The following is a 23,520-nucleotide window of genomic DNA, read 5'->3' as shown; positions in this document are numbered from 1 at the left end:
AGAGTTATCTAATCAATAATAAATCTCGGTCTGCCTGGAATGCGAGATAGATTTGGAAAAGGTTTATTAGTATTCAAAAAGATCGAACGTATGTATGTGTTCGAAAATGCAGAGAAAATCTTTTTTTTATGTCGGAAGATAAAATTTTTTAGTCGAAACGATACATCATTTTATCTTACTCCTGAGTTTATCTTACCAAGTGTGTCGTTTGTGAAAGACATGGTCTTCATAAGAGAAATAAAAAATGATGGAGAAACTGAGAAATAAATAAATGAAAGAGGATAAGAATGGTATGGGACTATTAGGGGCTCAACGTTATCCTTATTCCACGTGCCACTAATATCCAATAGCACGAGTAATCACGACCTAATTTAATCAAGACGCTTGATAAAAATTGTATACTTATTACCATCCACTCTAATGTTCGGACAATCATCAGGCAAAAAGTAACTTATAATATCGTGACGCCAGTAATCTCGCACGTGGAGTATTGATAAATTCGCATTTTTCACTAATAAACTTTTTTGATGGGAAGCGTAAGACAGTCAACATTTAAAAAAGAATAATATTCGAATTTCATATAAATTCCCAACAGACATTACGTAATTATGATAAACAATTTTTTTTAAAAGTATAAACAATTACATTACGTTAATTCAATAAAACCAATCCTCGTTTCAAGGTGCACTTAACACACATTAAATTTCAAGTTCCCTCCAGAACGAAACTTCTTTCCCGCCTTCGCAACCCTCTGCATGACATTTACGTAATTCAAACAGGAAAGTGCGAGTTCACTCCGACAAATCACGATTAACACAAGTGGCAAACTGACCTTGCACCATCGTGGCTGCCCTGGAGAGGACGTCCAAGGCACTCTCGACGGCCGACATCCTCTTCTCGGCACCGCGAGCTGAGAAGCTTTCTTTTTCCGCAAGCAGTCCCGCGGATCTCGTTTCAGAGAACGCACGCTCTAATGAAATCGGCGCGTTTTCTCTCTCTCTCTCTTTCTTTTTTTTTCTTTTTCTTTCAATCCTGTCTTTCTCTCTCTCTCTCCCGCTCTCTTTCTCTTCACGCTCTCTTGATCGTTCCCTCTCGTAGGGTCGTGCGTAAAAACGTAAACTGTAAAGGAGAAGTCGATCTTACGTTAGCCGTTTGGGCTTCCTCGCGGCCTTAGCACAAATAAAGTAAAACGGGGATTAAAAAACGTGACATTGTCTGTGGAATGCGGACCCCTCACCAGAAGCGGCCTCCTGCCACTATCCAGGCTCCCCCACCCACTCTCTGTTGCTTTCTTGCTCCCTTGGTCACCCCTCCCCCTTGACCCCTGACCATAGTTCCCCCACCGGCCCACCCACTCGAACTTCACAATTTCATCATAATATTATAAACTTGGGCTTACTTTTAATACGAGCTAATCCAGCTTTTCGGATTTCTTTTCGAATATCTTACACCTTACTATATCCGTATCTCGCTCTCACTCTCCTAATGTACTGCACCGTACGGCCCCCGGAAGTCATTAAATTAAAAGGATGGAGCCGTGCTGGCTCGGAACAGACTCCCGGTGGATTGTAAAATGTAGAAATTAAGCAAATCCCCGCCTGGTAGACTTGACAGTACTCGTCACCCTTCATTCCTTTGGGGAATTCGCCGCGGTTAGATTTGTGAGTCGGGCGGTACGCTTGCGCGAAAATCGAAAAAGAAAGCTACCATTCAATTAATATTGGTGAAGTCATGTTTCCTTGAAAACAAGAACACTTTCAGAGAGAACAGTGATCCTGTTTCAAAGAACTCCTCTGTTATCGAGGAAATTAAATATTGACGATGCATCTTCGATAGCGCGAATGAAATATTTTGGACTCTCACTTTACAGGAGACAGGGTTCCATCGACTTTTTTTTTAACTGTTTAATTTACAGATGTTATTAAATTTTAGTAGGACATCAATAACAGTATTAAATCTATACTTTATGAAGAGAATATATTAGTGTCTCCGATGAAAAACTTAAGCTTGGAGCATTCGTAGAATTTTCGAAAAATCATTGACGTTTGTTACAAAAAAAACGATGAAAAATATACAATGAAATTGACCAAAAGTGAGTTATAAGTTAATATAAAAAGAAATATTAAGTGATGCAGTTACGCGTAAACACTTCGTACATACGTAGACAAAACCCGCTCCCACGGAAAGACACGGCGAACTCCACTCAAAGTTTTTTCGAATGGCAGGAGGAAAGAAAAGTGTAAGAAGTTACCTCGAAACTGGAATATATAATATCAAGGCCTCTGATTGTCGAGTGAACCGTGCAATTTACCTAAGTTGCGAACATCCTGCTAGCATGTCCGTTCCCCGTACAAATCGATAAAGGAATGCGGCGTAGCGTAACAAAAAAAAAAGCAAGGCACGCATTCCTCAAGTGCGAGTGTTCTCTCTTACAAGACTCACCTGTCCTTTGGGTTGACACTCGTCCAAACTCAACTTTAACTTTTCGATGAGGTCTTTTCGTACTTATCGAGTCCCGAGACTGCTTGTATTTTCATTGAAAACGATGAAAATCTAATGGTATGCGGGCGGACACACAGAGCACGGCCTGTTTGACACAAGAGGTAGGTTTGGTCCCCACCACTTGTACGTTATACTGGAATGCCTGGCATTCGTCCGCCTGACGCACTCTACAGGCAAAATTGCCAACCCTGCATATGCCAGTCCCCGCAAGTATGGTCTAAAGTCCTGCGCGATCTCCAAGACGACGATTGCCGACGACTCGATACTGTAGGATTTGTTTCAACATCTCCCAATACGTTTCACAGCACGTGCGATCCACTAGGCACTAAGTTGACGCGGTTCACTTTCTCAAACTCTTCGAAACCTGCCACTTTGTCTTCACTTTGTGATCCTGGCAGAGAAACAGGGCTGAAAGATAAATTTTACTCTTTGCTTTTATGCTCACTGTTTCATTTTAAACTTTTGCCAAGTTTTATCCTTACTTTGACGACGTAAACACACGTCACTTTTAGTTTTTTATATTTTTATTTGATATGTCACGTGCGCGAGAGAAACTGGCATAGAACATGTTACTATGAGCTCTTCGAAATAGCAATGAATGTCGTTTTTGATGTGAACATTCTTTTATCCTGTTTCTTGATTCGGAGTTGTATGTGGAAAAAGGCGGCATTATGCTGAATGAATCTTATTTTTTATATTATCTTGTTGAATTCGGAGTATTATTAGGATCTTATTTTTTTTCTTCACACATCAGTTTGATAGGATATTAAATTAATTAGATATTAATTATGCTATGTAATACATATAGACGAGAAAAAGTGCAAACTTGAAAATATAATGAAACGAAAATTGATTCTTGAATAATGCACGGTTGTCATGAGGAATGTGCTCGGTAAATGATATTAGATAAAAAATATTTTAATCTTCAAGGAAGCATGTGCTGTTTATAAACTTTGTATCTAAAATTTTTATAAATTCAGTCGAGTCGTGGTACGACGATAACGTACATCAGATATAAGATATTCGTATATCTGATTTTTAAAGTACATGTACATATATCATTATGCATGTCAAAATACACTTATAAATACGCATTCGAATATAGAAATTGCGTCATATAATAGTTACTGTTTTATCAATAATACGGTACGTTTATCAGGAAGCAGTATTTTGGCTTTGATCCTTCTTTACTAAGTACATTCGCCAAACTATTTAAAGAGTATAGCATAACTTACATAAATATTTTAGATGTAAATCATACTTCTTCAAGTTGATGTTTTCGTCAAATTTTCTTTTTCATCCTCGCTTGACGAATCAATTGCATAACAGAGCTGTAAAAAGATGAATGTTATAATGTATAATAAAGATTTATTTTTTTTAACACTAATAGCCTTAAAAAATTCTGTTTGTTTTACCTCATCCAAGTCAGGTCGCTTGAGTAATTCTTCAAGTCCAGCTAGACGTTCAAGATAATTTGGCTGATTGCAAGCATCCAAAATGAAATCGGATCCCCGACTTCGATATTCATTAATGAGAGGTGTTGAACATGCTGTACACGATGAGAATCTATGTGTTATCGTTAATCGCATTTCGTGACTCCAAAGGGATCCACGTATTGTGTGAGGCAGACCACCCAGGAGACCCTCTTCCGTTATTTCTTTGTTTGAATATGAATCTCTACTGCTATCCATTAAAGCTCTTGCTTCAGCTCTGTAATATCATACGAAAAAAGTTATAATTAGAAGCTCGAAAGTATTTGATAATTCTATCATTATTTTAATTACCGTTTAGGATGTTGAGTTAAAGCTATCATAAGTTCGACTGCAAGTGCTGCAGCTATCTGTGCCAATCCTGGCCGACTCACTGTGCACTGCTGATCAAGAGTCCTGTCGATCTGCGACTAGAACAGGATTTTATTATTATGGCTTTTGTGCTAAATTATCATGTCATCTGTTATAATGCATCCACTAACGTTTCCCGGTTGAGTTACGTCATTGCAAAAGTAGCAACCAAGATCTTGCCCGGTTGGATTCTGGAGTGTCAAATCAGGAGAGACAGGATTGGAAAGATTGCGAGTACCATGACGTTGCACTGTATAAGAATCAAATCCAAGTGCTGCGTTGATTGCTATTTTATTATGTGCGGCGCACAGAAGAGTCGGTAGCCATCTAGCTTCACGAGAATCCAAAAGTAGAAAAACGACATCGTGTTGTACTACCAGTTCTTCTAGCTTCTTTATGGCCTTTTGAGTCGTTTCCATCATGCTTTGTCCCACAACGTGGCCGGGCATTGGAATGTGCAAGACCACACCGTCCACATTCTATAATAGGGGCATCAAGGTGCATTCAGATCAATTACATTCAAAGAACATGTCTTACAAGTATAGAAACGACGTATGCTAAAGCCCAAAGAAATTCGAGTTCAGCATCACACCTACCATGTTTGGCCTGATTTGAAGAAGAGCATCTTTAGCTGCGTGAACCTTATAACGTCGTTGTACAGCATCCTGATGCGTGTACAGACTTTGACGCACGGGATTACTATGCGACACCACAGACGAGTCGACAAATGTGATGTTACCCACTGCCCAACCAAGTAGTACTCTCGCTACGGCGCATCCTAATGTCCCAGCACCCAGCAATAGACAACGTAATTTACTGATCCCATCCAAATCGAGATCAGGTACCAATCGCCATTTCATGAGTTTCAAATTCAAATCCACTGCCCTTCCTGACAATCTGTTATACAAAATAAAATAATTATTTATTATCATTAATATCATTATAAAGGATAGGCATTTAATTTTTTGTTGAACAACTTACTTGACTGGATCCATAGTGTCTGATAAATCAGCAATGTTAGGTCCCATTTTACGGTTTGAGTTAGCTTCCCAACCCACAAAACGACCATCGAAAATTGCTTTTTGTATTGTTTCCTTATTAGGATATTCTTTGGCCTTCAGTGTATACACAATTGCGCGTTTCGCATTATATCCTCGCATGGAAAGAATTTTAATGTCCTGCTCAAAGTAAAAAGTGGGACAGTGCCAGCATAATAGACAAAGTAAATTACGCATTGGCCATCCAGGTTCTGAACTTATGCAAGGATCATAGATAGCAAAATACACCTCTTCGTGTACCTGCAAATCGTATAATGGTATAGAATATGTTTTTAGATATGAAAATGGCACACATAAATAAAGAGTATTTATGACTAATAGTTCAACTTACCAATGCTTCTTCATTATTCTCCTTAGCATTTGACTTAACGTAGTCTACTCCCTTTGCTAAACTGATCACTTCCAAGTTATCCTTTTCTGATACCAGGATTGCAAAAAAACACTTACATTGACTATGTAATGCCATAAAGCCTTTTTGTAGCTTTTCTATTTGACTAGCATCAAATCTTAAAGTCGCAGGCTGTGCTGGTTCTTTATAGTACATCTCAGGAATGTTAAAAGAAGTTGGATATGCAACCCAGTAATGAAATCTGTACTTTTTTAAATCAGCAAAAGATATGACAAGAAATAATGTAAGCTTCCATGGTTGTATTAAAGCAGTACCATCTTTAATAGCTTCAGATATATATTCTCCCACTGAATCTATAAAGTTCTGTGGATTTATTTGCCGAAAAGAATCGTACGTATTTGTATTAACTAGAAAACCAACACATGCCACACCATTATTATGTGAAGTTGTATCCACATTCCTAAAACAAAACACATATGAATTATAACTTGTAATACTCAATTATTAAATTTAAATATCTGCAATAAATATTTACTCGTTAAATGATGTACAATCCAGCATCAATGGAGTTGTTTTACCATCAGGAAAGAAATTCAAACTGTAACTGCCCCAGAGTGATATTTTGATTTTGTCATCCAACTTGTACTTATCAATTTTCAATTCAGCAAACTTTGCCCAAAAATTTGGATCAGTGGCAGATCTTAGTTTACAAAACCTCACAATCTCCTCTGTCATTTTCTTAATGTAATTTTTGTGACTTTATTGCCTCTCAATAAATATAACGCAGATGAGGAGTTAGCTAGAAAAATTATAAAGAAATATAGTCTTACAACGATGCAATAAATCATTAGGAACCTCTAACAAAGTTAACCTAAAAAAATTACCTTTCTCTTTTTACACTAATTAGAAACTAAGCGCCCATGAGAATTCTGTACACAGCGATTGCGCAGTCTACGCAACTATAAGCGTAGTAAAATTAATTTTATTACGTTTATTTTTTTTAAATTAAAATAACAACACTAGCAAATAAGTCCTCTACAACGATACAAAAATTGCGTGCGTTGACACACAAATTTTACTTATTGCGATAATACAAATCATTTATCAAAATATCTCCACACTAAAAAGTCAAATACCAATATATACTGTATGTGCTTGTGTCGAATTTATCGCGGTCAATTAAACGCATGCGCTTTTGAAAGAATAGCCGACACTAATGCCAGAGGCGCGTACTAAAGAAAATAATTGTGAAGTCGAGACATTATATTTTAGGTCATTTGAAAAATGCATTAAAGAAACTAGTGAAATTGACTAACAAAAAACTATGAACTGCATTGCTTTATGTTAAACAATAACGTACATACAAGAGACTTACTTAGATCGAATATAATTTGATTAATCACAATATCCTTTCAGTTTCTGCAAGCAGTCATTATTTGTGTAATCATTAGAGATGCTGTTAGAAAATTACTATTGAACGAAAATTTAAAGGCCCTTAATGGGGTAATGTCGTCTGGTTTATAACAGGGACACAGAGACGATCGATGGATGCTGTACGTTGGTGTACCAGAAGATAATTTTTGTTCGCCAATACCGGTTTGGGGCACGGCGCGACGTCTAGACACGTCACTGTCTAGCGCTTGACGTCACTGAGCCAATATGGCTGGACAGCATCGGCTGTCTGCATTGCTTTAACAAAAAGGACGTTCCAGTGGTTTTAAGGGAAATTTTAAACGAATATGTCGGATTACTTAAGATCTGCTTTGGGATATTTGAACGGTGGGTCTAACTCAAACGAGTACGTAGGTCAGACTTTAGAAATCAACAATGTGAAACTTCGGGTGACCAGGCTTCTGGCAGAGGGTGAGTCTGTCAATCCTCCCACTTTTTAAAGATTTACTTTTTTGTCGATCTCAAAAAAGAACTCAACGATGGTATTTGATTTTCCTCCGACTATGAAATACACACCTTTCATTTTTATTCAGACTTGTTTCTGTTTTCACACATTTTTTATATACGCACATTTTTTAAATCTTATTCTTTGTTGACATGTGTCAAAATCATGTTTTGTCATTTATTTGTTGTGCGCGCATTATTCATGACAATGCATTTTTTATCTGTCGAGGATACTTTCGTAATTTATGTCATCATTAAAATGTTTCTGAACTTAACTAAACATCATGATTTGAGTAATAAAGTAAAGCACAATTAGCAACATATATTTTGTATAAAAATGTATACAATTTCTATTGTTTATATATATTATTGTTATGTATATAATATATATACATACAATAGAGAGCTATAATTGTTCCCTTCTATCTTATGATTAATCTTTTTGCTATTTGTATTGCAAAGTCAAATGCATATTACATAGTTATATTTAATCTCCAATTTATTTCTTTTTTCCTATTCATGGTGCACCAGATTGTTTGTTTTTTAATTTTTGTACAAATGTAAAACATTACCTGATAAATAGTGTATATAATTAGAATAATATCATAAATCAAGTGTATAGGAATACTTTAGTCTTAAATTCTTTTTTAAGAAATTCTGTGACATTATAAGCTCTGTGACTGTTCTGCTCTACTTATTCTTCAGAATGTGTCTTTTTTCATCTTATATCTCAATGTTATAAAACTGTACACATATAAAAGAGTCAATTATATGTCAAATTTAATCAAAAGAATCGTTGGTTTAAATATTTTTATATATTACAAATATTATTTAATAGGTGGCTGGGCTCTAGTATTTGCAGTGGAAGATATAGCTACAGGCAAAGAGTATGCTTTGAAGGTAAGTATACTATATTAATAAACCATCTATTACAGATTTCATCTTTTGTTGTACAAGATATTTTGACAAACATTCCACATATTAAGTGGCAATGAATAATCCTAACTTATTTAAATTGAACAGAGACTAATTGCTGTAGATGATGAGGCTAACAGAACTATCATTCAAGAGATAGATATATTAAAAAAACTATCAGGTCATCCAAACATTATCCAGTACTTATGTGTTCAGCGATTAGAGCGTGAAGACCAAAAAGGATATGAATATTTATTGGTCACAGAGCTCTGTCCAGGTGGCACTGTGGCAGATTTACTACGAAATGCCTCAACCGATTCGTTGACACTTGCTCAAGTGTGTAAAATAGCCTATCAAGCAACTAGGGCCATACATCACATGCATAGTCAGCAACCACAACCTTTTATTCATCGTGATATTAAGTTGGACAACTTTTTAATTGGAAGTGATGGATTGATTAAACTCTGTGATTTTGGAAGCACCACTACTCAACAAATACTACCTGATTCCTCATGGAATGCTCAAAAACGCGCTACGCTAGAAGACCAGATGGCAAAATACACTACTCCTATGTACCGAGCCCCAGAAATATTGGATACTTGGAATAATGAGCCAATTGGTCCACCTATAGACTGTTGGGCTCTTGGGTGCATTCTTTATTCACTAATTAGTCTGCGACATCCTTTCCCAGAAGGTATACATTCTTGTTGAGCAAAATAAGAAACTCTATTTAAGCAATAACAATTGATTATGTTTTTATTATCATTATTAGGCAACAAACTAGCAATTGTTAACGCCAGATATTCTCCCCTATCACCTAATTCTCGCTTCAACTGCCTGAATGATCTGGTAAAAGGATGTCTCCAAACATCACCCCTACACCGGCTGACAGCGGCAATGGTGTTGGAACGTCTAGCAGCAATCGCAGAGTCAAATAATTTTGATCCTAGAGAAGCAGCAAAGATAGAAGTTGCAGCAAAACCACCTCCACCGCCTAGACCATCACCACCACCAGCAGCTCCACCTCCAAGACCTTCACCACCGCCTACAATGCCGCCCCCAAGACCTGCTCCTTCTCAGAGTACAATATCCAAGACTCCGGCAGTCCAACCTACAGGCCTATTTAGTTCGTTAAAAGGTGGTGCCGGAAGTATCCTACGCAATCTGAAAGACACTTCGAGCAAAGTGATGCATTCGGTGCAACAAAGCATGGCTAGAACCGAACTAGATGCAAGCTACTTAACGTCCCGACTACTAATTATGCCGTATCCAGCGGATGGAATAGAATCTGCTTATCGCGCCAATCACGTCGAGGATGTCAGAGCCTTTTTACAAGCCAGACATCCACCACCAGCGAGAATTCAGCTATATAATTTATCTCGCGGACGACCGAACGTATCTAGACTTCCTGGCAGACACATCGACTGCTCTTTCGCTTACGCCTCGGCAGAATCTAACGCTCCTCTACTATCCGCCCTATATCAAATTTGCCAGGATATAGTTCGATATTTGGATGCTAATGCTAATAATATCGTCGTTCTATACTGTACAGTAAGTTCGATGCTATCTTAAAAATTATCAATAGAGATATTTTGAGCTACTTTTCTCGAATTCTGTGTTTTCCCACTCAGGATGGAAATCGAGCAAGTGCTACTATTGCATGCGCGCTACTTCTCTACTCCAGTGCATTGGCAAGTTACGAAGAGGCAATAGCACTGTTTACGACAAGACGATGTCAGGCTCCACAGTTGCAGCCTTCTGAATTGCGCAGTATTAATTATATGGGTTTACTAGCATGTGGCGTATTTCCGCACACAAAGCCCCTAGTGCTTCGCTCTCTTCTGCTACAGCCAGTACCCTTGTTCACGCGTGCAAAGGATGGCTGCCGACCTTATGTAGAAATTTATAGCAACGGGGCTCTCGTCTTCTCTACACGACGTCCAGATTACGACGAGATGAAATTATTTGGCATTATGGAAGGAAAGATTTGTCTGATATTGGGTGATGCGACTGTTCGTGGCGATGTTACTGTCGTCGTGTTCCATGCTCGGCAACAATTGGGGCGTGTCATGGGAATTAAAATTGCTTCTGTATACTTTCACACTGGATATGTTCCCCTAACAGAAAGTACTTTAATATTTGAAAAGCATAATTTGGACGATGCGCCTGAAATAGGTGGAAAATTCCGTGTTGTATTGAACGTGATGATTGATGAGGATACCGGAAAATCTCCTGCAATTCTCGCACCTTGGGATGCGGACTCATCGCCTAAACCCTCTCCCGATCCACTGTTTGGATCGACATTAGAAATGGAGGAGACGCTAGAAAACTTCAGAACAACTACAGAACTGGACGAGGTAATAAGAACTGACAGTTAAGGCGAGGTAAGATGTAGGATGACTTAAATAATTTTTTTTTATGTAGGTGCCTGATGAACCGAGTGCCCCAACTTCAGTTCCTGAGGTAGTTCAAGATGTTTTAGAAACGGAATCACTAAGACCAGACGAACAAGAAGAAGAGGAAGAAGAACAAAAGGAACAGAATCAGTTTGCAGAAGCTGATTTATTGAACCTTGGAATGCCTGAAACTCATACTACTGCAAATACTCCTGTCCCACCTACAGTTAATCCAGGATTGGATATATTTTCAAACTCTAGTCAAAATGAAGATGATCTCCTTGGGGGTTTCGCGACGTTTAGTCAACAAGGGGCTGCGAATTCCCAATCAAATATCAATGACCCCGTTTCAAACGACTTACTCTTTGGTCATGGTCAACCTAGCGTAAACGAGAAACCCACTAGCAATGTTAACGTGAACGACTTACTCTTCGGACAACAGCACCAGCAACCGCAACCTGCAACAAAGAAAGGAAACGATTTACTCTTTGATCCCTTGGGAGGAACCGGTACTAACGCCTTTCTAGGAAATTGGAACAATTCAAAAACAACTGGTCCCAGCACCACAACCACTGAAGAGAATTTCCCACGAAATTCAAGCGTACCGAATTTTGCAGCACAGAGCAAAGATCCATTTGCAAATCTAGCTGGTTCCTTAGGAGCAGGACTGACTTCCAGTTGGAATGGAACACCTAGAGACTCGAACACTCCTCAATCAGCTAGTCCAGCTCCAGCTGGAACTCCAATTCACTCGAGTCCTCGTATGCATAAATCGGCTACCTCGAACGATACAGCTTCTGCTGCTGCTGCTGACTCGAGTCTTTTTAATAATAAACCAACGAAGACGGGCGGTGATGCGTTTGAGGATTTACTTGGAAGCCAGGGCTACAATTTCTTCAGTTCCCGAAAGGCCGAGAAAGAGAGTCCTAAGACAATAAATCAAATGCGCAAAGTAGAAGCGGCAAAGACGATGGATCCGGATAGATTAAAGGTGTCCGAATGGACGGAAGGAAAGAAAGGAAATCTGAGAGCCCTTTTGTGTTCTCTTCATACTGTCCTTTGGCCTGAGGCTGACAGATGGCAACGGTATGAGATGCATCAACTGGTTTCTGCTGCGGACGTTAAAAAAGCTTATCGAAAGGCCTGTCTCGCTGTTCATCCTGACAAGGTATTTATATCTTGTTTATTAAAAAAATATTTAAATTGCAATAATTGATTAATATCTTTTAACCACTGTTACGCGAGGCAAATAAAGCAATATCTGATTCTTCTGTTGCAGCAAGCCGGAACTGCAAATGAAAACATAGCGAAACTAATCTTTATGGAGCTGAATAATGCCTGGAGCACTTTTGAGAATGACGCGTCTCAACAAAATCTATTTAGCTAATTATAGAGATTGTTACTTGTTGTTAAGAACTAGTACCTAGCCGCATACTATGATAGGCTGGAATCAGATGAAATAATGATATTCTGCTATCTGTAAGATAATTTTCCTTATCGCATTCCAACAACGTTATTACAGTTATAGCCGATAAAGAATAATGTATCATAAGCAAAAAGAAAAAAAAAAGAGATGATCAAGAGAGAAACTCATAACGATGAGCATATCGTTTCTGAACTCGTTATTTAATTCCGAGAGTAAAATTTAGGCTATCCTTCAAAAAGCTATTACATTATGTATATATAAGACAATGTAAATTAAGCAGATTCGAAATATACGCAGATATTTTCTGGGCGAATATTCTTTATCATTTTTCACATTAAAATATCCAAAGAACCAACTGCTACCACGCCAGCGTCTATGTAGACAAAAACCATAATAACTAAAGAGATAAAGAAAAAAGCACGTCATCCCGTCTAACAAGATGAGACCGTCGCAAGTTCTGTTGCGCAAGAGTCCGTAATCCTTTATAGTCTGGTTTTTTTTTGGTAGTAAGAAAAAGTGTCGAAAAAACAGAAGAGGTTGCTGGTGGCGATAACGTCACGGTTCACCTCTTTAACATGGCACATGCGCCACTCTGGAAGTGTCTATAGTATTAGGGTGGCTAGGTGGGTGTTTGTATGTGATATAGGGGTTGAAATTTAAAGGGAGGGGCTGCCCGAAAATGGCTGTCATACACAGAACAGAACGTCCGAAAGAGGACAAGTGACGGTCCACCCCTGTCTTCCACATTGACCAATTCACAGTATTTTACAATAATTGACACAGTTAAGTAATCGATAGTTATTATGCCGTGGTTAAAAAGTAATCGACGTGCTCTACTGAAACCTCCGCCGGATTCACTCTCGCCCGTCAGTTCTACCAAAAGGTAAATTGCTTCTCGTTGACATAGAACAAAAAAATTGTATACTCAATGAATAATCTTTTTGAATGTTTTATTAAAATCTCAGTAGAGTTTATGAGTTGCACTGTGTAATATATGCCTCAAGCTATCAGAGTATGTCAGTCAATAATATCCAAGACAGTTGTATGGAAGGTCCACTTTTGACAAGTACCAGTAATCCCTCAATGTTTAACGTAAAAATCAGTTATATGATTAATTTTATAGAGAATTGAAAAAAAATATTAAGAAATTACCTAATTTCATATCTAGGTATATATATCAAATCATTTCTATATCGTATGGAGAATTATAAAGGTATTACTTTTCTCTGCAAATAAACATTAAACAAACAATTGAATTTATTCTGGAATGATAGGCAAAAATTAATAAATAATTGTATAAATCTCGTTAATGAGTTTTTTATGTTCATACGAAATATATGACATTATGTGTTTTTTTTTTTTCTATCAGATTCAAGTTACAGAAACATGAGGTAGTTCGAGTGTATTAGAGAACGGATCAGCAGAGAAAATTTTAAAGATTGCGAGGAAGATGAACGGCTCCTCTTCGAGGATTGTAGTTCTTCTTTTGTTCGCAATCTTTTTCTGCTGGCGAGTGTCCGGCACGGCAGATGCGAACAAATTCGACAGAGCGACGAAGGCCCGTTTGAGAACGGCACACGCACCATGGCGTATTGTTGTATGCCTAACTCAACCGCAGGCTCCAGTGAAGACAGATATTCAGAGAGCATGGGAAGAGGCGAGATTAGAGTCGTCTCAGGGGGACGTGGAAATATCATACGTGGAAGCAAGGATGACACTGATGACCGATTCTCTGTCATATCCTTTATCCTTATTGAATAAATTCTGCACAGACATTGAGAGTGGTAAGACCGTCCTAACACTCGTAGTCGGCGGCAGCTCCGCAGCAAGATTTTTGATAACAGCAGCAGCATCGGTAAATATTCCAACACTCTGGTTACCATTTACACATCGGGACTTCCTCAGACAAGTGCGTATCAGTATCCTCATTGAGATCATTTTATATATGACTATATACTCATAATCAATTTTACAGGGAAAGAGCGGGAGATTCGAAATACGTTTGGGTTCTGGTTCAGAGGAATTTGGGGCAGCCGCAGCTGCATTGATGCATAAGACTAATTGGCATGCATTTACTCTTTTTATTGACAGTACATTATTGCCTTTGCATCATCTTCTGTTATCGAACAGACAGAATTTAACGCCCAGAACCATAATTCATCTGCCAGCTAATGATAAAACGTTGAAAATCAGATTAAGGAGGATTGCGGAGCAAGGTGGAAGTGGAGGAGTTTTAGTTATGGCTTGCGACATAAATAATGCTAGAAAAGTTCTTCTTGTGGCTAGCAAATATGAGATGTTGACAGGAAGATTTCTTTGGCTCTGGCTGGATCTTAAAGCTGAATTGAGACCAAACGAACCGAATATAATTACTTCTCATGTTTTACACAATACACGGTCGTCCATTGTGGAAAATGAAAATACTCCACCGTTAGAGAGTATAAAACGGAATTTAAATCTGATACCAGAAACCGAAATGCATTTACATTCATTGCCAAACTTAGCTAACGATATTCATCAACTGCAAGAGTATCGCTGGCAAACCGAAAGAATCATAATGAAGAGGGAAGACAGGGGTTTTACGAATGATGATGAAGAAGATATTAAGATCGGTGATAAAGGATTAAACTCCAAGAATTTCATGCCGGTGGGGATGCTTGCATTGAGACCAGCCAGTACGAAAGTTGGTAGTGGTGATACTTTGTTGAATAGAATGCTGAGGGAAATTTCACAAGCATTCGATCAGAGTATCGTTGAACTAAAACCAAAATTGGGTCGATTACGAGACAGTCAGCAAAAGGATTACTTCATACCAACCTGTTATACACAGCCCAACTCAAAATTCTTAATAAACGAATTTAGAGAAAACGTTTCTAGGACTCTTACAACTCGATTAAAGGAGTCTATACGACAAATATCAAAAGACAAGGCTGAGTTTCAGTTACTAAATTTGCAATCTGTCAAATTTCCTGGTAATAAAACACAGCTGAGGTACAGAAAACTTTCATAAATCTATAATAACTTAAATGAACGCTTTTAATAAATTTAATTAATTTTTAAAAAATATTTTCCCTACAGGTGGACGAAAGTTGGGACGATCAAAGGTGGTAAAGACGTACGACTCGACACTATAATCTGGCCAGGAGGTGGGATAGTACCAGCTTACCTTGGAGAAGGTGGAGAAAAAATTGGAATGCCTGCGTATCGCATTGTAACTGCTCTGGCACCTCCATTTTCAATGGCAACGAGTTTACAAGAGGGTTTGTGCTTACGAGGATTGGCCTGCAGGCATGGAAATAATATTATGTGCTGCTATGGTTTAACCATAGACTTGCTGTCACTGGTGTCCCGTGAATTAGGATTTCGATTTGAACTGTACGTGGGAGGTGATGGGCTATTTGGTAAAAGAAATGGAAGCAGTGGCGCGTGGAACGGCGTTGTTGGGGAATTGGTATCTGGAAAAGCACAGCTTGCTTTTGCACCATTGAGCGTATCTGCCAGAAGAGCAGAAGTAATTGACTTTACAACTCCATACTTTTTCAGTGGAGTCAGCTTCCTCGCTGCTCCGAAACTCAGATCGGAAATTTCACTGTTGGCATTCCTTTTGCCGTTCAGTCCTGAATTGTGGATCGCCGTTTTCACATCATTGAATATCACCGCAATGGCAGTAGCTGCTTACGAATGGCTCAGTCCATTTGGATTAAATCCATGGGGCAGACAAAGAAGCAAGAACTTCTCTATAGCTTCCGCCCTCTGGGTTATGTGGGGTCTTCTGTGCGGTCATCTTGTTGCTTTTAAAGCTCCAAAATCTTGGCCTAACAAGTTTCTCATCAACGTTTGGGGTGGTTTTTCTGTCATCTTCGTTGCTTCTTATACAGCAAACATAGCAGCCTTGATTGCTGATTTGTTCTTCCACTCTGCTGTTAACAACTATCATGACCGGAGTGTAAGTATCAAAGAAAAGAGACAAAAAGCTCGATTATGAATTTTCTATATTCCTTCTCTCCGTTGACAGCACTGAATAATAATTGATATACGAGAGTTCTCTGTTTTACGTGTCGATAATACATTATATCCATTTCAGTTATTATCACAGAGAGTTGGCGCGCCCAGAGCATCTGCAGCTGAATATTATGTACAACGAGCTAATAAACAATTATGGTCACACATGGCACGTTACTCATTGTCTGATGTAGCCGAGGGAGTAGAGAGATTGACAAATGGCAGTCTGGACATTTTGATAGCCGACACTCCCATTCTCGATTATTATCGCGCTACTGACAATGGTTGCCGACTACAAAAAATCGGTGACGCCATCAACGAAGACACTTACGCCGTAGCATTGACCAAGGGACATCCTCTTAAAGAAAGCATTTCCAAAGTCATAGCAAATTATACGAGCAATGGGCTACTCGATATTCTGCAGGAAAAATGGTAAGACTTAGAATCAATCTGAGTCTATGTTGCTAATATTTATTTTGAATTTATACAATATGATGCGGTATTTAGGTACGGTGGATTACCTTGCATAAGAGGACGAGAAGGAATGGATGCAGGTTTAGAGCCTGAACAAGGTGGACAACCTCGTCCGCTAGGAGTGGCATCCGTAGCTGGAGTATTTTGTTTACTAGGCATGGGTGTTATGTTGGGTGCAATAATCCTTGCTGGTGAACACTTGTTCTACAGATACACACTGCCTAGATTGAGACACAGACCAAAGAGTTCGGTTTGGCGCAGTCGCAACGTAATGTTCTTCTCTCAAAAGCTCTACAGATTTATTAATTGCGTAGAGTTAGTATCACCTCACCATGCTGCCAGAGAACTTGTACACACTGTGAGACAAGGCCAAATTACATCCCTCTTTCAAAAAAGTGTAAAGCGGGTAAGTAGTAGTTGTCGATTGATCCACGTGTCCTTATTTTGTCCAATGGGATGTGCAAGGTCCATTGTTCCAGAAGGAACACGAACAACGTCGCAGACGTAAGAGTAAGGCCCAGTTTTTTGAGATGATACAAGAAATTCGAAGGTAAGCATAAAGTTAATGATCGATGTAATGTACCAAACCTCAAATAAATTGTATGAATCTTACCAGAGTTCAGCAAGAGGAAAAAGTGGATGCCGAGCAAAAGGAACCGGAAGCTCGCAGGCCATTGAAGAAGGAGGAGAAGGTGGTTAAAGGAAGAGAAAGAAGTCGTAGCAAGAGTCCGCTGATGCCACGAAGTCCAAAAAGATCAGAGAAAAGTCGAAGCTCGACAAATCTTTCAGGTTCAAGACTTGGATTATCTCCTGTTAGCCTGGAGGCTCCTATGAAACCAAGAGAATTCACTTTGAGCAGTACTAATCTTAGAGCCAGAAGTCCATTGGACACCGTAGGTCGCAGACTGAGCCACGGCGATGGCGGTTCACCACCACGTCTTGGCTCTCATTTGGGTGGTAGTGCCACATTACGACCTCTTGCACCAATAAGAGGAGACTCCCTTGGAGGCGGTGCGCCAACATCAAAATACTCTCGGAGTCCTGCAAAGAGAGGACAGTCTTTTCCAGTATTCGCGACCCTGAGGCCTCCACCCTCTGGTGGATATCAAGTGTCTAAGAGTCCTCTGCTGTCCCCAAATAGCGAGTTGACTTCAGCGATTGGTCGAAAATTATCAAGAGATTGGGGATCCGGAACGATTGATCTGAGAAGATCCTCGGAGGGTATTGGATTGGGCTCGACCACTACTCTCAGTCAGGAAACTACTCTGACAATTGAACGTGCTGACCACCAGAAGAGTCAAGATGAGATTTTACCGGTGAAGAAACCTATACGCCGAGCACGAAGCCACGAGAACAAGGAGGCTGGTAAATTAATGGCAGATCTACCTTCGCCAAGATTAACGGTTCAGCCTGTAATCGGAGGAAAATCGGTGAGCGAACGCACTAAAAAGCAATTAGAATCTGAATTGAAGGCAATTCTAACCGCCAGAGCACATCATCGTGATCTACATCCTCCTTGATAGACTGCTAATTCTCGGTAAGAGTTTTTAAAAGCGACAAGCTTAGAGGCACGTTGCCTCTGAGGGGCTTTCATTGATTTTAAGCAATATCAGAATAATAGGTCAATTTCTAGAGGAACAGTTCTGACACAGTTTAAAAGAGGTTTTTAAGAAATAGACAGCCTTGGAGGATCGTGTGACGAAGGAGGGCGTCATAAACGAGAGACCCCTCTGGTTGTTCATATGTTGTTACGTACATTGATAATTTAGAATATATTGAAAAATAGTGCTATAAACTTTCGTAGAAATATCTTAACGAGTGACGTAGCACGTACGTTTAATATTAAGATATTTTCTTGTTGGCATTTTAACTCTACACTAAACCGCTGGCCCGGGTGAGTCTCTCTTTCGATTGCAATGGTAAAAAGAAAATGTAATGTCTACTACGGTATTTCTCAAACTAAATTTTAGAGTCCGTTTCAAAAGAAGTAATGACTGAAAACGAACAATGGAATTGCTTGCTTGAATAATACATTTATCAGCAGTCTGCAAACTATCGTAGCACGTGAGTCTATCGTTATCGCGCACGCTTGTTATTATAAAATTATTAAGCAATGATGAAAACCTAGGGAAGCAGGCTCAATTTATTTTTCGCGCAAATATATGAATCATTTCGATTTTCTCTTACGAGCCCGTGTGCAAATATTCTCGTATTTTCCCCATTTAATTATCATTTATGACGTATTGGTATAATAAACACTAAGTAGTTAGTGCTTGCATAATAAAGCTCTGTGCGTGTAACAGCGATGGAATTAGAATCTATAAGAAGGAGTAAGGCTGACGAATTAGCTACTTTAACACCTTCTCTTCTCTTGTATTCTCTGTAATGAATTGCGCATGACAGTGAACCATTTATAAGATACATAAGACGGTACTCGACAAACAATAGATTGAGAGATTTTTGGTCCACTGAATTTTTCTGAATCGAACCGCGTGCTGCCACCTTAAGGATGCTTGTGATTGTGGAAGGAGAGGCTCGCTATGCAGGCTATCGGCGTAGAATGACCACAAACAAAAGTACGCGTAACCTTATACTTATTACGTCTATCAAAGGGGGAAAAAATTAAGTAAAAAGACATTAAATATTTGCGTCATTTTCGTACCGATTGCGGGGGATTCAATATTGAAAGAAATTGCAGGAGCAATAAGAGCAGACAACAAAACTATATAACGCTCGCACCTTCACAAGTCGTATATAAAAAAAAAAGAGAGAGAATAAAAAAAATATAAGCCAGTAGAAAATCCGTAGGTACTGACCCTATTAGAGATATCTTAGGAAGCACACACATTATCTGTTAGACTGAATAATGATATTACATTGTATAGGAATTGTCTGTGGAATATTACTGGAATTGAGAAAAACGATATATAGATAGATTAAATACGCGTTATCTTGACTTTAAAACTTTGGAATCCTTTCGATCGAATGAATCGACAAAGAAAAGTAAAAAAAAATTAATAAAAAGAAATAAATTGTTTACTCCTACTATATTTAACATAGAGACTATTATAGCGAATGCATGGGACTAAATTAAAGAATTAAGTTTAAATGATTCATAAGCGAGGCCTTAGGAGTAGTCGTATCCGCCCAATACTTTACTTACTAGCCTTATCGTACTCAAATATTTCACAATATTATATTATATAGCGATATAGCTATTTAATTCGTTAGAGAGTATTAGAGAAATTCATTAAATTCTCGAAAGTTATAAGCAGTAGGTTCCTGTGGGTATATATCGTATTCGTTCTGTTGCGTACAGCATATTAGTAGAAGACGCTTGGATCTTGAGTGGGTTATACGTAATAACCAAATTACTATTTAACTTCGGTAGTTTAGACTATTACTGTCTTTGTTAGTAGTCGTATGCGATAATAAATTTACGTTCTACTGCATGTTAGTGGTGGTACAGCCGACAACTAATAATGAAAGTGTGTCCCAAGAAATTACCGGAGAAATTCAAAAGACCCGCCTTTTACGACGCATCTATTCTAACGATGCGCATGCGCAAAGCACTGTAATTTCACAGATTTCAGATAGTAACGTGACTCTATAGCACCGTGTCATTCGAAGAAAAGGAAGGAGATAAAAGCTAAAATTCTGTATATCCAAAGTATATAGTCTCAAGAGACATATTGAACGTCAATGAGGAAGAGGTATATTGCATACTCAACGTCTAAAGTAAAATTACATTCTTCTAGTAGACAAGAAATAGACGATTGATATTGCAATTAATTAAGGAGTGATCAAAATACAAATTATAGGGGGCCAGTCTAGAGTCACCCGAGCCTAAGGAAATCAAAGATAGACTTACTAAACTAACTTTAGCTATAATAATACTTGGGCAGGCGGGATCTATCTGTGATTTAGTTAAGTGGCTGTTTGGTGTTTCCTTTTGATTTTTAGTAAATTAAAGTGAACAAATAAGTACGAAAGACGAAGAAAAACAAAATTAATAATCGTTCGCGACTTTACTACATCTATTAATGAAACTCCTTGTAAATATGCACGCCACTTGCTGTATTTCCATATGCAGGGCTGCTGCTCTGAATCAAAGGTCGATCTCCCACCTTATTTGTGCGCCAACAAGAGCCTGTATAGTCGAGACGTTACATGGAGAGGCGAGAGCTAATGGTACCTGACCGACCGATAAATCCGTCTCCCTCTTACTTTCAGTATCCATAATAATATACACTTTTTGCCCCAATGCTTTATCACTCCTCTTCATCGCTCATCACTGGTACCATATTATTCGTATAATTTCTTATACTTCACCCCTGCTTTCAAGAGCCTTGAACCGATATGACGGCCTATATTAATTATCTAATACATGATTCAACTCTTCCGTCCTGAACTCTCCAAACAAAATTAACGCGTTTATCGATTAATATTATATTTAGCGTCTGGTCTTCCAGTGTACCCGCTCTTCTCTTTCCTTTTCACGTATCACTATAATATAATAATGTATTGACTCTTGAAATTATATCTTCACGTCTCTGCGTCTAATTCCGTTAACGAAGATTCATATAAGTATGAATTCCGAAATCATCTTTTATTTAAAGAAAGTTCAAGAAGGTATGACCATTGAAAATCTTGTTTACGGCAATGCTATAATAAATATTTATCCTCGTTTTTATATAAGCTAATAGCGAAAAACTAATGGAGTGATACGAAATGAGAAAATAGAAATTATTATTGAAACGCATGCGCTCTCCCCGCTTTTTGAAAGACATTTAAGTATACATATATACTTTCGTTGTTAGTACTACTATATAGTAGGCTAGACGTGAAATCATAATTGAGAATGAAATTTCTCAAGCAAACGCACACATTAAAATTGAACCGAGTGTATTAAACTTCCATGAAAGTATACTGGAATAATTTATGAATTAACTATATGTAGTTGTGTCATTCACTGATTCGTGTAATTTTAACCCATTTACTAATGGCGACTAAATATTATTCTACTCTCTACAAAGCACTGCCATCATTTGAAGTTTAAACATTGCTTTCAAATACCTGCCAGTTAGTATTGTTATTGAATATTAGCTAATAAGCGTACATAGTTCGCGTGGCGCGTACATGATTGCGAGAGGATTTTTTAACTAACGTGATTATTCGTAAGTGGAACAACGGAGAGTGTTATCATTTTTGTGAATAGTGAATGGGTTAAAGGAAGTCTTTTCTGAACCCCTCAAACGAACGTGACCGTACATGGATAATTTGAATTTAAAAAAAAATCGCGTGCTTTTAGTGACATTGTGAACGTGATAAAGGATACAAGAAATTACGGTCAAGTACAATATTTTGGGGCTCAGTCACCGTGTTCAGTTTATTGCCAATGCAGCATGACTATATTATAATATGCTTTTGCAATTTTAAGTCTGATGAGTGTGCCGTGTAAAGCTAATCATTTTTACAAAAAGAGACCATAGTTTCAAGGGGAAGCGTTAACTGTTACCATGGTGACTTGTTGGCGTACGGTATCAGGTTAGGTTCCTCGTAACCTACCTCGTCTCTCTTGTTACGCCTACTACTACACTGTTATTGTTGATGAAAACTCCATATTATTACGAAATAAATATTATATTGTCTCAAAAGTAATTCTTTTTTACACCAATATTTCATTTATGACTAAAACTTTTTCTTTAACATTTTTTCTACACAAAACCGTACGTCATATTGATGTTATTGACTTTACGTCATTTTACATTAATCCGAAAGACAATCGTTCACGTCATTGGCTACGTTTTACATCGTACAAGATTTACACAGAATTAACCAATCACGCGCAAGATTTTAAATTTGTGCATTATACATTTATCGCTACTCGAAAAAAATATTCATTCTCTTCAATCTGAATTCAGCAAACACAATATAACGATTTTGTGACGACGATATAAAGATGTCCAACTTACAATTAGAGATGTAATTCATCAAATTAGTCATTTATGTAACTATTACATTCCTGAAACGGACATTGGCGAAATGCTTACTTCGCAATTGCTGGATGTGTGCTTTGTAACGCAAGCCGTTGCGTCAAGTTGAATTAATATAATATATGTATAATTTATAGTTAAACACTTTCGCGACCATTGTTCACATGGTCGTGATTGGCTTCCGGGTTGGAGTCGCTTCTGGAAGTTTTAACTTGCCGTTGTTTAGCAACCATTGCAGTTTTCTTTATCAGGGCTTGGAAGGAACTTTAGACGATGTGAAAGGGCACGTTATGGGCATTTCTTTTACGTACACGACCAGACACGACTCAGCGTACAGATAGAAATGACGCAGTAGTGATTGTGAAACGCTACAAATGACGTACCTCCTGACGGGTTAAAACTGATACAGTCAGTACATTGTTTCGAACAGATATAAATATAAACGAATTTGCATCACTACTATCGTCGATAGTATTTGCTTCATGACTACATAAACCGTACATAATGTGTTACTGTTAAGAATAATTTCATTCAAATCTAGGGTGTTTGAATGTGCTTTTATCACAAAATTATACAAATTATTAAATACATACGTATCACAAAATTTTAGATTGTCTCCCTGGCTATTAGATTGGCACTATAGGTACTTGTCATATTAGCATTAT

The 23,520-nt window shown here is 38.2% G+C and overlaps 3 protein-coding genes across 8 annotated transcripts; 2 read left to right on the top strand and 1 right to left on the bottom strand.

The window, feature by feature from the left end:
- Positions 1 to 978: 978 nt before the first annotated feature.
- On the bottom strand, positions 979 to 22,716 carry LOC107271487 (ubiquitin-like modifier-activating enzyme atg7). Of its 4 annotated transcripts, none has more exons than XR_003060739.1 (10): positions 6,635 to 6,890; positions 6,286 to 6,549; positions 5,733 to 6,210; positions 5,325 to 5,641; positions 4,940 to 5,240; positions 4,475 to 4,822; positions 4,287 to 4,402; positions 3,918 to 4,212; positions 2,434 to 3,833; positions 979 to 1,119 (listed from the first exon to the last, which is right to left on the bottom strand). XR_003060739.1 is itself a non-coding variant. In XM_025088283.1 (9 exons), exons 2-9 carry the CDS (start codon positions 6,483 to 6,485, stop codon positions 3,768 to 3,770), a joined length of 2,121 nt encoding a protein of 706 aa, XP_024944051.1. In that variant the 5' UTR covers positions 6,486 to 6,549; positions 22,378 to 22,716; the 3' UTR covers positions 3,405 to 3,767. The 4 variants fall into 4 exon arrangements, 2 of the variants coding, with proteins under 2 accessions (XP_024944051.1, XP_015603035.1); XR_003060736.1 differs by having other exon boundaries at positions 1,009 to 1,119; positions 2,443 to 3,833; XM_025088283.1 differs by lacking the exons at positions 979 to 1,119; positions 6,635 to 6,890 and adding an exon at positions 22,378 to 22,716 and having other exon boundaries at positions 3,405 to 3,833.
- LOC107271482 (cyclin-G-associated kinase) lies at positions 7,348 to 12,692 on the top strand. Its single transcript, XM_015747535.2, has 7 exons — positions 7,348 to 7,613; positions 8,485 to 8,546; positions 8,670 to 9,255; positions 9,334 to 10,112; positions 10,193 to 10,918; positions 10,986 to 12,125; positions 12,237 to 12,692. The coding sequence occupies exons 1-7, from the start codon at positions 7,490 to 7,492 to the stop codon at positions 12,342 to 12,344; spliced, it is 3,525 nt and encodes a 1,174-aa protein (XP_015603021.1). The 5' UTR covers positions 7,348 to 7,489; the 3' UTR covers positions 12,345 to 12,692.
- On the top strand, positions 12,819 to 22,516 carry LOC107270719. 3 transcript variants are annotated; one of them, XM_015745997.2, is made up of 8 exons: positions 12,819 to 13,266; positions 13,753 to 14,292; positions 14,359 to 15,374; positions 15,462 to 16,329; positions 16,468 to 16,817; positions 16,893 to 17,265; positions 17,342 to 17,409; positions 17,476 to 22,516. In XM_015745997.2, exons 2-8 carry the CDS (start codon positions 13,834 to 13,836, stop codon positions 18,377 to 18,379), a joined length of 4,038 nt encoding a protein of 1,345 aa, XP_015601483.1. In that variant the 5' UTR covers positions 12,819 to 13,266; positions 13,753 to 13,833; the 3' UTR covers positions 18,380 to 22,516. The 3 variants fall into 3 exon arrangements, with proteins under 3 accessions (XP_015601483.1, XP_015601474.1, XP_024944019.1); XM_015745988.2 differs by having other exon boundaries at positions 17,339 to 17,409; XM_025088251.1 differs by lacking the exon at positions 12,819 to 13,266 and adding an exon at positions 13,576 to 13,596 and having other exon boundaries at positions 17,339 to 17,409.
- Positions 22,717 to 23,520: the final 804 nt, after the last annotated feature.

The sequence above is a fragment of the Cephus cinctus genome, unplaced genomic scaffold (genome assembly GCF_000341935.2).
Source record: "Cephus cinctus unplaced genomic scaffold, Ccin1 Ccin1_scaffold0080, whole genome shotgun sequence".
Classification (NCBI taxonomy): Eukaryota; Metazoa; Arthropoda; class Insecta; order Hymenoptera; family Cephidae; genus Cephus; species Cephus cinctus.
The sequence above is the reverse complement of the archived record's forward strand: the minus strand, read 5'-3'. Positions and strand labels throughout refer to the sequence as shown.

Bases quoted from the DNA above. Each gene is read 5' to 3' on its own strand.
- LOC107270719 (XM_015745988.2), top strand. From the start codon at position 13,834: ATGAACGGCTCCTCTTCGAGGATTGTAGTTCTTCTTTTGTTCGCAATC. The intron at 14,293-14,358 runs GTGCGTATCAGT...TCAATTTTACAG, and splicing joins ATCGGGACTTCCTCAGACAA to GGAAAGAGCGGGAGATTCGA. The intron at 16,330-16,467 runs GTAAGTATCAAA...TATCCATTTCAG, and splicing joins ACAACTATCATGACCGGAGT to TTATTATCACAGAGAGTTGG.
- LOC107271487 (XM_025088283.1), bottom strand. From the start codon at position 6,485: ATGACAGAGGAGATTGTGAGGTTTTGTAAACTAAGATCTGCCACTGAT. The intron at 5,642-5,732 runs GTAAGTTGAACT...TACGATTTGCAG, and splicing joins AGAATAATGAAGAAGCATTG to GTACACGAAGAGGTGTATTT. The intron at 3,834-3,917 runs GTAAAACAAACA...ATCTTTTTACAG, and splicing joins AGCGACCTGACTTGGATGAG to CTCTGTTATGCAATTGATTC.
- LOC107271482 (XM_015747535.2), top strand. From the start codon at position 7,490: ATGTCGGATTACTTAAGATCTGCTTTGGGATATTTGAACGGTGGGTCT. The intron at 7,614-8,484 runs GTGAGTCTGTCA...ATTATTTAATAG, and splicing joins GACCAGGCTTCTGGCAGAGG to GTGGCTGGGCTCTAGTATTT. The intron at 8,547-8,669 runs GTAAGTATACTA...TAAATTGAACAG, and splicing joins GCAAAGAGTATGCTTTGAAG to AGACTAATTGCTGTAGATGA.